General features: G+C 31.5%; 3 protein-coding genes across 6 annotated transcripts in view; 2 read left to right on the top strand and 1 right to left on the bottom strand.

The window, feature by feature from the left end:
• The window catches only part of LOC127698875 (5'-3' exonuclease PLD3-like), a 31,548-nt gene extending 23,734 nt beyond the window's left edge, over positions 1–7,814 (top strand). For all 4 annotated transcript variants that reach the window (XM_052202585.1, XM_052202587.1, XM_052202588.1 and 1 more), the window contains exons 7-10: positions 217–356; positions 3,677–3,848; positions 4,327–4,429; positions 5,413–7,814. In XM_052202585.1, the coding sequence (XP_052058545.1) occupies positions 217–356; positions 3,677–3,848; positions 4,327–4,429; positions 5,413–5,606 (609 nt within the window). In that variant the 3' untranslated portion in view covers positions 5,607–7,814. The remainder of the gene's footprint in view (positions 1–216; positions 357–3,676; positions 3,849–4,326; positions 4,430–5,412) is intronic.
• Positions 1–17,597, top strand: part of LOC127698854 (aftiphilin-like) — a 538,231-nt gene that overhangs the window by 446,450 nt on the left and 74,184 nt on the right. The gene's annotated exons all lie outside the window — the stretch shown is intronic.
• LOC127698867 (uncharacterized) lies at positions 11,002–16,691 on the bottom strand. Its single transcript, XM_052202569.1, has 2 exons — positions 16,632–16,691; positions 11,002–14,860 (listed from the first exon to the last, which is right to left on the bottom strand). The coding sequence occupies exons 1-2, from the start codon at positions 16,632–16,634 to the stop codon at positions 13,160–13,162; spliced, it is 1,704 nt and encodes a 567-aa protein (XP_052058529.1). The 5' UTR covers positions 16,635–16,691; the 3' UTR covers positions 11,002–13,159.

The raw sequence follows: 17,597 nt of genomic DNA, 5'->3' as shown, positions 1-17,597 counted from the left end.
TACTACACAGTAGAATACGGTATAAATATTATTGTCACACCATGCAAATTAATTTAACCTCTGTCGTACATTCTTTTCTTCTTCTTCATTTATGTAAAAAAAAAATTTACTACATAGTTTCTTCAATTTATGTTTTAATATTAAACAATATTATCATGATTATAACGACATATAAAATAAAGGTATTCTAAAGTTTCAGAATGATTTTCATTTCAGAGTTCCCCTCCGCCATTTTGTCCTAATGGTAGGACAGTAGACATTGATGCCATAGTAGATGTCATACATAAAGCAGATAAATTTGTGTATATAGCTGTAATGGATTACTTCCCAACTACACAATTCTCTAGACCTAGGAAGTAAGTTTTTTTAGCTCACCGGGGCCCAAAGGGCCCCATGTGAGCTTATGCCATCACTTGGCGTCCGTCTTCGTCGTTGTTGTCTGTCGTCGTAAACTATTTCAAAAATCTTCTCCTCTGAAACTACTGGGCCAAATACCTTCAAACTTTAACTAAATGTTCCTTAGGGTATCTTGTTTATAAATTGTATCCGAAGTTTGTATCCATAGACAAACATGGCCGCCATGGCTAAAAATAGAACATAAGGGTCAAATGCAGTTTTTTGCTTATATCTCAAAAACTAAATCTTTTAGAGCAAATGTGACATGGGGTAAAATTATTTACTTGGTAAAGATCTATCAGCTCTGAAATTTTCAGACGAATCGAACAACCCATTGTTGGGTTGCTGCCACCGAATTGGTAGTTTGGTCGTATATTGGTATGATGTTGGCGTCGTCGTCGTCGTCTGAAGACACATTGGTTTTCGCACTCTAACTTAAGTTTAAGTGAATGGATCTCTATGAAATTTTACCATAAGGTTCAATACCACAAAAGGAAGGTTGGGATTGATTTTAGGGGGTTAAGGTACCAACAGTTAAGGAATTAGGAGCCAAAAAGGGGCCAAAAATAAGCATTTTTGTAACTTCCAGACATAACTTGTGTGATAGTGTATGGATCTCTCTGACATTGTACCAAAAGGTTCCATATCACACAGGGAATGCTGGGATTGATTTTGGGGGTAATTGCCTCAAAATATTAGGAATTAGGGGCCAAAAAAGGGGCAAAAAACAATCATTTTTCTAGTTTCATGACAATAACTTGTGTGTAAGTGTATGGATCTTTCTGAAATTGTACTACAAGGTTCCATATCACGAAGGGAAAGCTGGAATTGAGTTTGGGGGTAATTGCCCAAAATGTTTAGGAATAAGGGGCCAAAAAGGGGCCAAAAATAAGCATTTTTCTAGTTTCCAGACAATAACTTGTGTTCAAGTGTATGGATCTCTCTGAAATTGTACCACAAGGTTCCATATCACACAGGGAATGCTGGGATTGATTTTGGGGGTAATTGCCTCAAAAAATTAGGAATTAGGGGCCAAAAAAAGGGCAAAAAACAAGCATTTTTCTAGTTTCATGACAATAACTTGTGTGTAAGTGTATGGATCTTTCTAAAATTGTACTACAAGGTTCCATATCACAAAGGGAAATCTGGAATTGAGTTTGGGGGTAATTGCCCAAAACGTTCAGGAATAAGGGGCCAAAAAGGGGCCAAAATTAAGCATTTTTTCTAGTTTCCAGACAATAACTTGTGTTCAAGTGTATGGATCTCTCTGAAATTGTACTTCAAAGTACCATATCACATAGGGAAGGCTGGGATTGATTTTGGGGGTAATTGCTTCAAAATTTTAGGAATTAGGGGCAAAAAAAGGGGGAAAAAACAAGCATTTTTCTAGTTTCAGGACAATAACTTGTGTGTAAGTGTATGGATCTTTATGAAATTGTACTACAAGGTTCCATATCACAAAGGGAAAGCTGGGTCTGAGTTTGGGGGTAATTTCCCTAAACGTTTAGGAATTTGGGGCCAAAAAACAAGCATTTTACTAGTTTCCAGACAATAACTTGTGTTCAAGTGTATGGATCTCTCTGAAATTGTACTGCAGGTACCATACCACAAAGGGAAGGCTGGGATTGAGTTTGGGAGTGATGAATCATAAGGGGGTTCAAAAAATTTGGGGGGGATTTTTTTTTCTTTAAAATTTTCCATTTTAAATTGGTTATTTCTGATTTATATATAAAAGCAAATAATAATGATTTGGTTTGAATAGGTAAATTAAAAAATTTTAAGTTCTTAGACCACATTCATTCTGTGTCAGAAACCTGTGCTGTGTCAAATATTTAATCACAATCCAAATTCAGTGCTGTATCAAGCTTGAATTTTGTGTCCATACTTGCCCCAACTGTTCAGGGTTCGACCTCTGCGGTCGTATCAAGCTGCGCCGGAGCATTTTATTTGTTATGAATTTAAATATTATTATAGATATATATAAACTGTAAGCAGCAATAATGTTCAGCAAAGTAAGATCTACAAAAAATTTAAATGACCATAATTGTCAATTGACCCCTTAAGGAGTTATTGCCCTTTAAAGACAATTTTACACAATTTGTTCAAGTTTGCTAACATTTAAAAATCTTCTCCTCTGAAACTACTGAGCCAATGAGCTTCAAACTTTAACTAAATGTTCCTTATGGTATCTTGTTTATAAATTGTATCCGAAGTTTGTATCCATCGACAAACATGGCCGCCATGGCTAAAAATAGAACATAAGGATCAAATGCAGTTTTTGGCTTATATCTCAAAAACTAAATCTTTTAGAGCAAATGTGACGAATCGAACAACCCATTGTTGGGTTGCTGCCACCAAATTGGTAGTTTTAACAAAATTTTGCAGTTTTTTGTTATTATTTTGAATATTATTATAGATATATATAAACTGTAAGCAGCAATAATGTTCAGCAAAGTAAGATCTACAAAAAAGTTAATATGACCAAAATTGTCAATTGACCCCTTAAGGAGTTATTGCCCTTTAAAGACAATTTTACACAATTTGTTCATCAAGTTTGCTAACATTTAAAAATCTTCTCCTCTGAAATACAGGTGAGCGATTCAGGCTCTTGAGAGCCACTTGTTTCTCATTTTAAATTGAAAATCTAATTTCTGTTAATAAATTTTATTTTCACAATGATGCGTTACCATATTTTATATTTTTTAAATTCAAATGAAATGCTTCATCAAAATTGAATAGAAATTCCTCTCCTAAATTTGAAAAATTTAGCGACATCTCAAGCTGAATTCCAAATTAAATGCAATGCAAATGTAGGCATGGTAGGTGACAGATCTGACGAAATATGAATTTTTGTCTTTCTTCTATTTTGAAAATAACAAAATTTCTTTTGTTGCTCATTGGAATTATTAATTTTGCTCAAAATTTTTTTTTCAAAACACTTAGTCATGTGATTACATTCCATTTTTGCAATGTCATCAAAAACAAAACTGGCAATAATGGGACACAGAAGGTTCATTACCACGTTTATGTTCGGGTAATCAATTGTTTGTTCTTATTTCTACAATTTGTATCACATGATCACCTGGTTTGATTTGTTTGAGAGTGTTGATTTACCTAATGACACTATTAAACATCGAGGAACAAGTTCAATGAAAGTAAAAAATGGTTTCCTTGAAAAAAAATGTATAGAGTCTATATTTTCGCGTTTAAATTTTTACTTAAAATATTTCAATGGTGCAGAAATTCATGAAATCATGTCCAATCTTTTTTATTTTAATAGATACTGGCCAGTAATAGATGATGCTTTACGTAAGGCTGCTTTTGACAGGAGGATATCAGTCAAGCTTTTAATAAGTTATTGGAATAATACGTGGGAAGAAATGCCTTTGTATCTGAAGTCATTGAATATACTGAAATATTCTGATTATGGAGTCCATACTAACATTGAAGTGGTGAGACCTCATTAAAATTTAGTAAAATGAAGTACAATTTTTATTTATTTTACAAGTCTTACATTTGCCAAGATGACAACAAATACAGCATTAACAACTAGAAATACTTCTTTTCACATTTTTTTATGCAGGTTGACACCTGATCTGGACCACATTTTCATGGTTGAAAACACAAGAAAAGTTTAAATGAGTGAAATACATGTTAATGTGACTATTTTACACAGTTTTAACTTTAATTTATGGTCCTGGGCTGGTATGCATAAAACCACTTATGTTAAGATATCCAATTGTAGTACTAATTTATCGTAGGACATGTAGAAAAATCTGTCTGTTCGGAACAAATCTTAATTTAAGTAGTTTTATGCATATCAGCCTGTGTTCAAAACAGCATAAGTTTACCAAAATAGACATTCAAAAGCCACATGCCCATAAGTTGGACAGAGTTGAGTTTAAATTTTCTTTACTTGTGTATTTACAGAGAATGTTTGTAGTACCAGCTTTCACAGAGAGTCAGAAGAAAATACCATTTGCCAGAGTAAATCATAATAAATATATGGTAACAGATAAAACAGCTTATATTGGTAACATGTCTTTTTTTGGCAGTCTACAATATTGAATTATCCATATGAAATCATTTATAAAGAGTACATCCATTTTGCTTCATTTTATAAAAAAAAATTTAAACTGTAAATTAGTAGCTTATACAGTATATATAATGGACAGCTTTACAGACAGCATGGTTCTTATAAACGAAAACGGCTCTTTCTGTGGGTACAATTATTGAAAGTTTGAACCTCACTCTGCTTGTGGACTTTTAGCCCCTGAGGGTATCCTCAATTTTGTCATTTTCATCGAAGTTTGAGATAGGCGGCGATTCTTTGATTTCAGCATACATACCTATTCTTCAAATAAAGCTTTGCACAATGTTCAGAATTCATGATTGATTTTGCAGTACTTCATTAGTCCTCCACATCTGTGGATGTTAGAATTGTTGGCCCTGAGCGTTCCTATAAATAAATCATTAAATGTGCATAGAACCCATAAACATGATACTTCTTAATTTAATTATCTGTATGCAAACAAAATGAATTACTGCAACTCACTGCATGCTCAAATATGAGAAGCTTTAATTTATGATATACGAAAAGGTTAAAAGGTTGAGTGTAAAGGAGATGTGTTATGATTGTCAATGAGACAACTATCCAAAAAAAACTAAATGAAGTGGATTTAAATATTTATAGGTTATCCACAACAATGAGCAAAACCTAAACCATATAAATCAGCTATAAAAGCCCCAGACATGACAGAATCTGATACAATTCAATAAAAAAAAAACCAAAAGCCTAATTTACAAAAAAGAAATATAGCAGATAGCAACTGAGGACAACCATTGGCCCTCAGCTTAGGACAGGCACATATAGAATGTGATAGGATAAGACCAATTGTGAGTGCTCAACCATTCCCCTAATCTTTGCTGCAAATGTATGTGATTCCACAAATTCAAAGCAGTAACAATAAATGAAGAAAACATAACAACAAAAACCACTGATACTTTCTTTTTCAGGAACATCTAACTGGTCAGGAGATTATTTCATTGACACAGGAGGTATAGGACTGATTGTAAATCAGAACGTGACGGCAGAGCCTGGAAATGTACGAAAACAATTAGAGGATATATTTTACAGAGACTGGGATTCTCAATACTCTACTAATATTGATCATTTTAACTTTACTACAAAAAGACATACTGAATTATAATTACTAATGCAGCATTAAACATATTTGTATAATAGACTAGAGTACATTACCAAAGGTGCTGATAATACTCATTCTGTCTTCTAAAAAGAATTTTGTAGAGTAGTTATTATCATGGAGTGCTAACTTTGACTTCTTTATGTAAAAATGTTTATTGATATAGAATCTGCTGATAGTTTACACGAGTATTACATGTATGGTATATTTGCTCATGAATTCTCCACACTAAATTCATTCCATTTTATTGTCAACATTATATTTACTGCAAAGGAGAAGGTTCCATAAGGCCCCAATTGAGCCCCTATTTCTGGCCAAAATTTCAAATTAGGATATTTTGGCCTCTATCACAATGATTCATAGCTTAAACAATGACTAATTATGAAAAAATTATGAATGATACATATATAAGATTGAGAACTTTTTTATCCTTGCTGAAAAATATATTTACAACAAATCAAAACAGTGATAGAAATAACTAGATTTGGATATAAACATAATTAAAGCCTGCTAAATATCAATATTGAAAGTGACAAGGGTCTTGTAGGCACAAATTTGGAATCAAGACCTGTACTTCAAAAGACAAGTCTATGCAGTTAGTTCGCTTTGTGTAGGATAGAAGAAATTACCAGCCAGCATTGTAGATGACATATTTTGGCTTAGACAATAAACATTCATACACATGTTTTGTTTTCTAAAAAATCTAGATCTTTTTTAATGTCGAAAAAACTACGTTTAAGCGATATTACTTTTAACTGCATGACTGACTTAAAATTATTGATGTGTAAATTTGAACACGGACAAAGAATTTTTATGCAAAAAATCTTTTTTCTTGCTGACAATTTTCACCACACAGTAAATCCAATGAAGTATGTAACAATTTTGGTTGGCCTAAGAGTGTTATTTTTAAAAGAAAAAAATCTTTTTGTAGTATATACTAATCAATTGTATGTACGTTTGTAAGTGATTGTTTCATAATTTATTGTTTATGTTTATTAAATTAATGTTTTTTTTGCAATTTCTTTTGATACTTTTGTCAACACCTCACATATGGTATTCCCTTGTTACCATTTCTGTATAGCATTTACGTGTCGTGAATTAACTTGTGCATGTCTTGAAGAATTTACTCTAACCTTAACCAAATTATTTAGAATGGATGTCTTAGAATATGTTTTTACTGATTTGTTATGAAAAAAGAAATATTTGAAAAGTCATCAGCTATCTCTAGTTTGCCTCAAGCAGTTTTCTTCATACTTCAAAATTATTGGAGGATGAAACAGTTTCACATGTCGCTCACTTTCTAAAGCATGCTTTGATCGATTTACTTCACAAACTTTACCAAAATTTTAAGAATGTTGTCCTGAGGGTTAATATACTTTTTACAATTTTCACTTTTATTTTCAAATACCTCACAATAAATTTCATGAGTATTGCTTTGGATAGGCGTATCATATGCCCATAGCGCAGTTTGTGTATTAATTATGTGTTTTATACACCAATTGTTACTCTGTCCACCATAGAAGGAAATAAAATGTTTTTAGTAATTTTTATACATGCGACATCAAAAGATTGACATTAAAAATTACAGTAATTTTGTTTAAATGTCATTACAACAGGTCAACAACTAGCAGAAAAAATATGCCAGGTGATAAATGTTTTGTAAAAGGAAAAAAAATATTGAGTAAAAACATTAAACCTGTACATCATTTGGTCTCTGGTGGAGAGTTGTCTCATTGGCAATCATACCACATCATTTATTTTTTCCTTATATAACATAAATTGACACACTTTGTCTGTTATAATGCTAAATTTACCTTAAACTTTTATATAAAAAGGCTCATCTTGTTATATTTTACAATATTTTATGTTATTGTACTTAAACTAAGGAGGCAACTTCTTCTGCCCAAATGTTAATGGCTGTGCTGTAGAGAAACTGTTCATGCGATTCCATCAGTTTTTGTTATTTACCTTGATTCGTATCTTCTCAATAGATATACAAAATTTAAATATCGCCAAAGCTCTATAGCTAATTAGGAACATTTGGTGTTCATGCTGACTATCATTTTATGTGTCCTTCTCTAAAATTGGTCGATGAAGGTTATTCCAAAATCATGTTCAGTGTATATTGAAATTGGAATCATTCATGTTTCCATCATTTTAACCAACTACATTTTTTCTTTTTTATAATATAAATTAAAAAGTTCAATATTTTAATGTTTTATTTTGGTTTAATTGCATTATCATGAATGCTCAAATCTAAACATTTGAAAGCCAACAATGTTTATATAAAAAAATATGTTGGGAGCTATATGACAAAAAGGACCTAAAAGGCAAAGTATAATTTTCAACTTTATCTGTAGTAGTTGGAACTTAAGTTTCTAAATAATTTCTTTATTTATCCAGCGGAAATTTACAATATTATAAATCATGTTATTACCCAAACACTGACTATTTTGCCACAAATTATGTCACCTTTGTCTCGTTTGAATGAAGTTATAAAAGCATGACTTCAGTGTGCTCTTTTGGCAGTGGAGGTATCAGCAATGTATAAGTTTGTGATAAGGTCAGTTTAAGGGGAACCATTAGTGGTAGGTCTATTATACTTGTTGAAGATGTATAAGAATTGGCACATCTTATTTCCATAGAAATGATTTGGCTCCCTTCCCTCAGTTATGGTCTATTGACTTTGAAAATTTTGCATAGTTTACATGTTAAGGTTTGTGATTAGATCAGTTTAATTTGAACCAGTGATGTTAAGTCAATGGTATTTTGTATGCAATCGTATAAGCATTTGCAAGTCTCACTTCCATGGAGGTTATATGGCCCTGTTCATTGACTTTAAAACTTTTGCTTTGTTTACAAGTTAAAGTTTGTGTTTAGGTTAGTTTAAAGAGAACCACTTTTAATTAGGCAATGGTATTCTGTATGCAGTTTTATTGGCATTTGCATTGTCATTTCCATTGAGGTTATTTGGCCCTGCACCTTCAGTCATTTTAAAAATAAGAAGATGTAGTTTGTGGTATGTGGTACAACAAACAAGTAACAAAGTACAGATCTGAGAGTACTATGGTTAATTGACTTTGAATGTTTTGTATTTCAGTGTTTTACTGATAGGTGGACTATTTTGCATTTAATATTTACTTCAGTATGGGATTAAATATTTTGACATGATAGATTTATAAACCTTTATTAATTGTTATGAAAATTGGGCAGAAACTAATCTTCAAAATCAAGAAATAGCATCAGAATTATAAAGTTAGATTTTAGAAATAATTTCAGTATCTTACTGATAAATGCACTTTCTTTTTACAGTCAGCATTACACTTTTACACTGACAGCAGTAAGCAGAGTCTAGACACAGGGTTCCGTAGAACCCTTTACAATTTGTTTCTACCTATGAAACGAAGAAATAACAAAGGGTATTGGTTATCATATGCATCCTGTTGAAAAATATTTAGCAGAGACCATTGCTGAAAACCCGTTCTCTGATAAAATGACTCTCTAATTAGATTATTAGCAAGAGAATCTCTATGATATACAATTACAATCTTAAGGTATAGAACCGCTGATTCGGGCCTGGTCAGAAAGAACATACAAGAAAGTAGTACATATTTTAAACAAAATAGTTCCTAGCATAGCTGTAACTTTGTCAATAAGTAAAATATTTTGGCAATTTTGGTATCAAATGAAAGCTTAAGTACTTGTTGAAAGTTTTTTTTGAATAATGAAAAAAATATATAAAATTATAATAAGAGAGCACATTTGACCTGTTGTTCAGATCAGAAGTACCTGTTTTTGTACTACAAAACTTCCAGGAACCAGTGCGCTCTAGTATGCAATTAAAGGTATGTTGACTTTTTCAGCACACGTCTAGATAAGGTATAGTTTTGACATGAAATGACTGCCACTTTATTTGAACTTGAGACAAAGTAGCCATTAATACTTGAAAATGCAGAAATTTAACATAGAAAGCAATGGGGTTATGAATTAGTGGTTTAATTCCTTAAAGATCTCCGTATTGTCTACATGAGGAAAATTAGATAATAGAGGCTCAGTAGTTTACGGATGTTCAAATCTCATAAATCAATTAAGGATGTTCCCCTTCTGTGTTTCAAAATAACAAACTTTTTAAAAGACTGTTATAAAATGATAGTATATAAATAACGGAACTAAAAAAGCAGAAAAAAATGTAGGGTCCCTGTGCTTGTTTTCGAGATATAAGCCATTGAAAATTTGGCGGAAAATTATTCTCTCTAGATTTTTCCTGCATATTACATTGGCTCCTTTTTTCTTTCAAAAGCTATGAAAAAAATAACAAGATTTTATAAGATTTTCAAATAAGTCTTTTTAAACTATATGTTATAAAATTTAGAAAAGAAAAGTAGGGGTTAGCGGGCAAAATTTTTAATGGCACTAGATGGATAAAACCAGAGGATTCCAAATATCTGGCAAAAAATCAAAAACAAGAGGAGCCAACATCCTTAAGAAAATAACAATCAAGGTAAAAAAAATTTGAGGGAATGGTATGAACTCTCAAAGTAACGAGACCGTGTAAATGATGGTAATATAAGATATAACTTTGGACTAAGCTTCTACGAGACAGCAACATGCCAATCGATAACGTAAATGATGATTTATAACTTCAAGTATTTTAAAGACATTTGTTAATTGTTGAAGACTAGGTTGACCATGATGTCTTTTGGACTTGTGTCAATTGGTTGCTGTCTAGTTGAAATATATCCCACATTACCTATTATTCATATATGATCACGACACATGTGCTGGATTCTTAACTGTAAAGTAAATGTCCAACATTACCCCAAGCAAATTGTTAAAGCAATTTTAGTACTGTAGTTGGCAAACTAAATAAAAATTCATTACATTTATTTTATATGCGAATAATTATATTGAATACCAATATCAGTTAAGGCCACTCCGAAATGGATTTCTTTAAGTTCTGACTCACTGACTTCTAACATTTCTTGGTTGCATTTTTTAAAAAATAAATTCCAAATAATCACCTCATTCATTGTGATTTTTTTCTGAATTTTTGCTGCATTTTTACGAAACTTAAATGTTCAAATGAAGAAAGATAATGATTTACTCCTTAGATAAGAAGGTAAAATGTATTACAAAATATCAACTTGTGTCCTCACACTATATTAAGCTGCTCATCAATGATTTGGCAATTCTAAGAAAGAACTACAGGTATTGTTCACTCATCTCATTTTCATCCAAAAAAATCTGAAGAATAACAATTAATAATGTATCGCTGGTTTTTTTTTTTTTTTTTTGCGTGCAATACTGCATATTATGGGATAACTGGAATATAAAAAAAAACTACAATTTACAACAAACCATATTTAATTATATCTACATTTTTTATTATACTAACCATATCATAATGGAAAAATGCACACAAAGCTTTCAACTGCAGGATTTTCATTACAATTTGGTCCACAATGTAGGACAATAGACATTGATGCCAAAGTAAATTTTATCAATAAGGCAGATACATGTGTGTCAAGCTGCAATGGATTATTTGCCAACTACACAAGTCTCGAAACCTAGGATTTAATTGTTTTCTTAATTTTAATTTATTTTTGATAATAATTTCATTTTTTTTCTCTGATGAGTACCTATATTTATTTATTTTTTTAAACCTCAAAACATATTCGTAAAAAGTTTCCTCATTACTGACTCAAAATTTCAGAGAAAACATATTCTAATGTTTGGAAAATTAAGCATCCGGTTTTTCCATTCAGAATCGCAAGATGCATGTTGCATAGTATATTACTATGAAATTTGAAATTTAAAGTCATTAAAGCATTTTAAGTTGTAAACGTTTACCCTCCAAATCTTTCTTCAACGTTTTACAAAACGGGTACAAAACTTGTTGTTGATGCAGCAAATCGTCGATACCGGCTCAAGACTTCTGATTTGACAATGAAAAAACTATCCCTCTCCCCCGATTTTTAAGCCCTAAACAAATACCAAAATAGCAAGAAAACGACATGTGAACCTTTAGGACAGCTTGTGGTCATTCTTGGCTAAGGGGGAGTCATGCAGGCTTGGCATTGGAATTATTACGAATGACAATTAATGAAAATATTGGTTACTTTATAATGAAATAAATATAATAAGCAATATATTAGTCTATTCACCATTCCTCACATGGAAATGGAGGAATGAAATATTTTTTATAGACGTGGGGTTTTGTCATGGTGAAAGTTCTTCCATCGTTAAATTTTCATCCATGGAGATCACTGAAGAGTTTTCAAGTTATTGCACAGACAACGGTCTAAGTATCACTTTTCGCTATTGGAAGGTCTACAACTCAACACTATAAAAGCTAAAATCGTGAAAATCGGACTTGACCTTCATTAAGAAAACAACATATCTAAATTTGAAAAGATTTCGTCAAAGCGTTTTCATGTTAATGAACGGACACTGTTTGGCAGTCGCCCGCCCGCCCGCCGTACATCCCCTAATCAATAACCGATTTTTCTTTCGGAAATCCAGTTAAAAACTTGAAAATAACGATGTTCAAATAAAGGCCTTCTGAGGAAAACAATGCTAAAAATTTGTCAAAAATCTACTTTTAATGATTAAATTAGTGGTTATATTGAACAAGTTGAAAATCTATTATTGATATTGAATAAATACAACATTGCATGCTGATTTGTGAATTGGTACATGTATTTTGATTTACTTAGCAGATAGATATTGTCTTCAGGTAAATTAATCAATGAGTGATGGATTTCCCTTAGAAGAAAGTTAAAGGTCCAAGTGAATAAACTACACAGAGAACCATAGCTATTGTATTTATTCAATGGGACAAAAGAACTGACAAAAGTTTAAATACCTTGAACAAGAGAAATTGATTTTGTAGATGTTTCATTTCTTTCGCAATAATAATAATTTAAAGATTAAAAACTGCTAAAAACTGCAACCATTGTAATAAGTCAAAACTGCAAATTCCTCAGGAATTGGTCATGTAACGTTCATTTTTGAGAAACCCGAAGTTTTCAAAGTAAAAATAAAAAAGCCTTCATTTTAACATGTTCATTGGGATTTGAACGTTTTACAAAGTAGGCCAAATTAGAGTTTTGACTCGGGTATTTGGGTTCCTAAATAAAGGCAACAGTAGTAGTAGTATGCCGGTGTTCAAAAGCCATAAATCGATTGAGAGAAAACAATTCCGGGTCACAAACTAAAACCGAGGGAAACACATCAACCATAAGAGGAAAACAAAGGAACAACAGGAAAACTGAAGTGCAACAAAAACAAACGCCAACATACATAGAAACGAAATCTGGAAATGTAATAGTGCCTACATGGCATGGTGACATGTAGACACATTCATGCCATATTCTTAATTTTCTTCAATATTCAATACATTTTTGTACCTGCTTTATTTCAGACAGATTCATTGAAAATTATTCAACTGTAAATACCGAAATATTTGAAATGAGAAAAATTGAGATATTTAGAACTGAAGCTTGCTCCTGACAAAGACATTTAACATCTTTGATATGGTTCTACAATTAACATATTTTTTAAGTTTTAAAAAGCAACATTTTTGGTAAATAACCACTCATTGAACAAGCAACAACCATCATTCCTGTGCCTCTGTTTATGTCTAGTCCTGTAGGATTAATTATTCCATTAGCATCTGAAAGTATTGTTTTACTTGTTTTTCCATCAGGTGACACCACTACAATTTTATTTGTTTCAAAAGAAGCCACGTAAACAAAGCCATTAATGTCCAATGCAAGTCCAGTCGGAGATTTAATATCATTGTGCATAAATGTCCACAGAGGTTCTCCAGTCGTTTGGTAACAACTCACTTTTTGTTCAATCAAGCCAGTGCAGTAAATCTTTTCTTTGAATATAGAAATATAGTTTCCGCCAACTCCTTCTAAGATTTTATGGGACATATCTTTCAGATTAACTATAGTACATTTTTTTTCACCAATGACTACCAAAATTTGACTGTCACTCGTTACTCCACGGCAGTCATGAGAAAGTTCAATTGTTTTAATGATTTTGTTCTTTTCTATATCAACCAGTGCTAACTGCTCTATTCTTGCTAATGAAATGGCTGCTGTATTATTTCTAACAATGCAAAGATTATGTGGAGAGCCTTCAAATGTCACCACAATTCTCATGAAGATGCCATCTTTACTGAAAAGCAATAGTTGGCTTTGATTGAAATCGAGGATTAAAATTTTCCCACCAGGTAATAATCTACAGCAATTTATATATACAAGGCCAATCTCTTCGGCAAACGTCACTGACTTCATTAATGATAGCTCAATATTTTCAATTCCAAGGACAGTCGGAACTAAACGTTGAGCCTGATCCTTTCTCCCGGCCTTGATTTGCACAGTAGAAGAACTAGTTGTGATATTTATATCTCCAAATGATTTAACATCTTGTAAGATTGATTGTAAAGAAGATGATATTTTAATTTCCAAGTTTTTTTCATTCAAGAGGCCAGCACTCTCTACATCTTCTATGTATTTCGCTGCTTGAGATGTTGTCTTCTCAATTTCTCTCAAACCAATGTACATTTGTAATTCATTGGCATATAGTGTCATTTTGGAAAATTCTTCCTGCAGTGTGTGTAGCTTAACTTTTCTGTGTTCCAATTGTTTAAGAAGAGTGTTCATATTGAGTTTCAGCTTTGAGTGTTTAGATTCCAGGTCTCCAAGAATTTGCTGTTCTAGTCTATTTAGGTAATGATCTAATGACCTCCTCATAGTATGAATGACTTTAATTGCTGCTGTTTTCTGAATATTGTTTGTATTGATCCTGCGTTTCAAAAACTTTACAATCTCACCAAAGTTTTCCTTTAGGTCCTTTAAATCTTTTTCAAGTAGTTGGACTGAGGCAGATGATTTTACATTTGTGAGGATATCTGACAGTGGCTTGATGTCTTGACATTTCTGATGTTTGGTAACACACTGGACACAACAAGGGCATGCATGGAAGGAACAATAGAGTTCAAACTTTTTATTATGCTCTTGACACTGGCTGCTTATTTCTTGCATGAATGCAGGTAGCTTGTGGTACTCTTCTGTAGACATAATTTTGTGGTATTTAGATGATGGTGACTTTTTGTGATGTTTGTCACAATCCATACAAAAGAAAATTTCACATTCTGTACACCATGTGACTGCCTGGTTTGATACAGCTTCGTCTTGACAGAGTGTACAAACTTCTTTACAAAATGATGATGCCATTGTCTTTTCTGTCTGAAATTTAATAGTTGATGACAGATAAAATTGTTTGCATCTGTATGTTATTGTGTGTTACTTGAAAAATTTCTATGAAACAGCATCGCAATAAGGCTGCTTATCCATAGATATAATGGGATGAATCATTTTATAAAGTTATATATTCATGAGGAGAAAAGAACTTGAAAATTCAAACCTTATATACAGATACCATATAGCTTAATTTTTCTATGTGGCATATGTCATTTCTCCCTGACCTCAAGTTCATGGATAAAGGAAATATGAATCAAAGCGGTGAGGGGTAAAGTCGCTTGAGTTTCCGGGTATACATTATTGACAAACTACTTGACACAGGCATGGATGTTCATATCACTGTATTATGCTGTGTGTACTCACAATGGTAGCGAAGGTTTTGATTGCATTGTGTGTATTCTTGAAAACATTTCGATTGATTACTTTTTTTGGTAAATAACGCTACCAATGACCCTTTAATCTATTGTGTCAGTTACATATCTAAAAAATTAGACATTCTGTTGTGTTGAAATATTTTTATGGTTGATAGTTCTTTACTTCAAATTTAAGATTACTTTAAAAAGTGTTAGGTTTGTTACTTCCTTCTGGTATGAGATGACTTTGAAATAAAAAAAAAAACCTTTGGAAAGGCTTCTTCATAATTTAAAGATTTCTACAATTTTGATTTTAAATAGCTAAAGTAGACACCTTGATATTACCTCATTTTTGGTCCCTTGGATAAAAAAAATCTAAACCAAAACCGAATCCTTTTGATTTGTGTAATACTATAATTGATGTTTGCCATGCATAAGTCCTTCATTCTTCCCTCATTTTGAGATTTTCCCATTCATAATAAGTTATGGACAGCAGCCTTACAAACAAGGATGTCTTATACAAAGATGTTTTATGTAAATTAAATATATATTTAGGAGGCTGTTGTTCATATCTAATTCTACCAAAAAAAACATATGTTAAATTGCAATATTTGTATTAAATATGTCCATCATTGCGAGATGTTGAGTATTTGTCTATGATATATCAAATGAACAACACAAAATCAACAATAATATAGAGGTCATTTTAAGGATATCAATAAAAACACAAGTGTCCTTACCATATATTGAGCTTGCAATTGCCCTTTGTCTAGACAATGAATAAAATCAACTGAAAATATCAAAATTCCAACGTAACACAATAGTTCTATAATGACCAAAGCAGGACAAGATATAATTAAAACAATCAGCAACATAAAACAATAACATTTCCATACTAAATTAACCATAATATCAAATTTATTGATATATAAATAGAATTATCCAAGTTCGGACAGGGTTCAAAAATTAAACTAGTTTTTGCAAATTGAGGGATTCTTAACATATCTCCTTCCTGACTACATATTTCAGCTGGAGTACCAGCTTGAAGTATTTTTAATAGTAGTCTCCATGCACTTAATAGTGTTGAATATATTTAACAGTGTGGTACCAATGTATAGGAAAAGCCCATTCATTATACTTGAAAAGAAAAATTTTCATGTGATGTTTATAACTATACAAAAATATTTCTTGAAAATATTGAAGCTGTTTCAAACTTAAAAATCCTTCTCTGTCTTTGTGAATTAAAATATACCAAGTAGCTAGCCAATATTTGCCTTTCATTTGTAAAATTTCTTCTTTCTGTTTTAACAAATGAAGAGTTTTTGCTGCCTAGATGTTGCCATATCTTTTTATGTAAGAATCCTGAACTCAAAATATAAGCAGCAACTTTTAAACATTCTTACCATTATAATTTTGAACGTCTCCTGAGACCACGAGAAGGAATTCTAACAAGGAAGTTAATGTCCAAAAACAGGGACATTAACCTGTAACTATTTTTATTGGTTTAAAACTCTTTTTTGTTTGAGCATGCATAAATTGCACACAGAATAGTTTTGAAATTCATATATAATAGAAATGATAATTGGAGAAAAGAACATTTATTTTGAATAAAAGGAGGTGTGGGGTATGTGTCAATGAGACATCAACCCAACAACAAAAATAAACAAAAGTCATAAAGAGGGCAACATACCGTCTTCAACAAGAGACACGTGTCCATACACTATTTCAATCACTAAATATTCCCAAGTCTATAAAAATTGTTTATGTATCTAACAATCAAATATATGCCATATTATGATAATAATTATAATATTATTATTATCATAATATGGCATATAGTTGATTGTTAAATACATTAACAACATTATTATTATTATTATAATTATTATTATTATTATTATTATTATTATTATTATTATTATTATTATTATTATATAGTGAATTCCCCAAATAACCAAAAACATTAAGATATGACATATGACAAATACTGTTGGATTTGCTCACTTGGGACAGGCACATGGAAATATGTTTCGTGTTTGTTTGTCATTGTATGACATCATTAAACACAATACCAATGTATAAAAGTTCCTTTATGAAAACATTGTGATATTTGTTTTGAAATGTGCTACTTTATACTTCTTTTTTTTAATTAGTTTTCTACTTTCGGTTATTCCAATTCACCTATACTTTACGAAGATGTTTGTGTTTTGATCTGTTTTCCAAATATTATAAGCAATAGGTCAACTATATTTGGTATATGAAATGATTTTAAGGAATCGAAACCTGTACTTTAATAGATAACATTCGTGCACACGTTTAATAGTTATAAAAATATAGATCTGTTTTATGTTGAAAACACATTTAAAAGA

The sequence above is a fragment of the Mytilus californianus genome, unplaced genomic scaffold (genome assembly GCF_021869535.1).
Source record: "Mytilus californianus isolate M0D057914Y unplaced genomic scaffold, xbMytCali1.0.p SCAF_4, whole genome shotgun sequence".
Lineage (NCBI taxonomy): Eukaryota > Metazoa > Mollusca > Bivalvia > Mytilida > Mytilidae > Mytilus > Mytilus californianus.
Note: the sequence above shows the minus strand (reverse complement) of the source record. Positions and strands in the feature narration are given on the sequence as shown.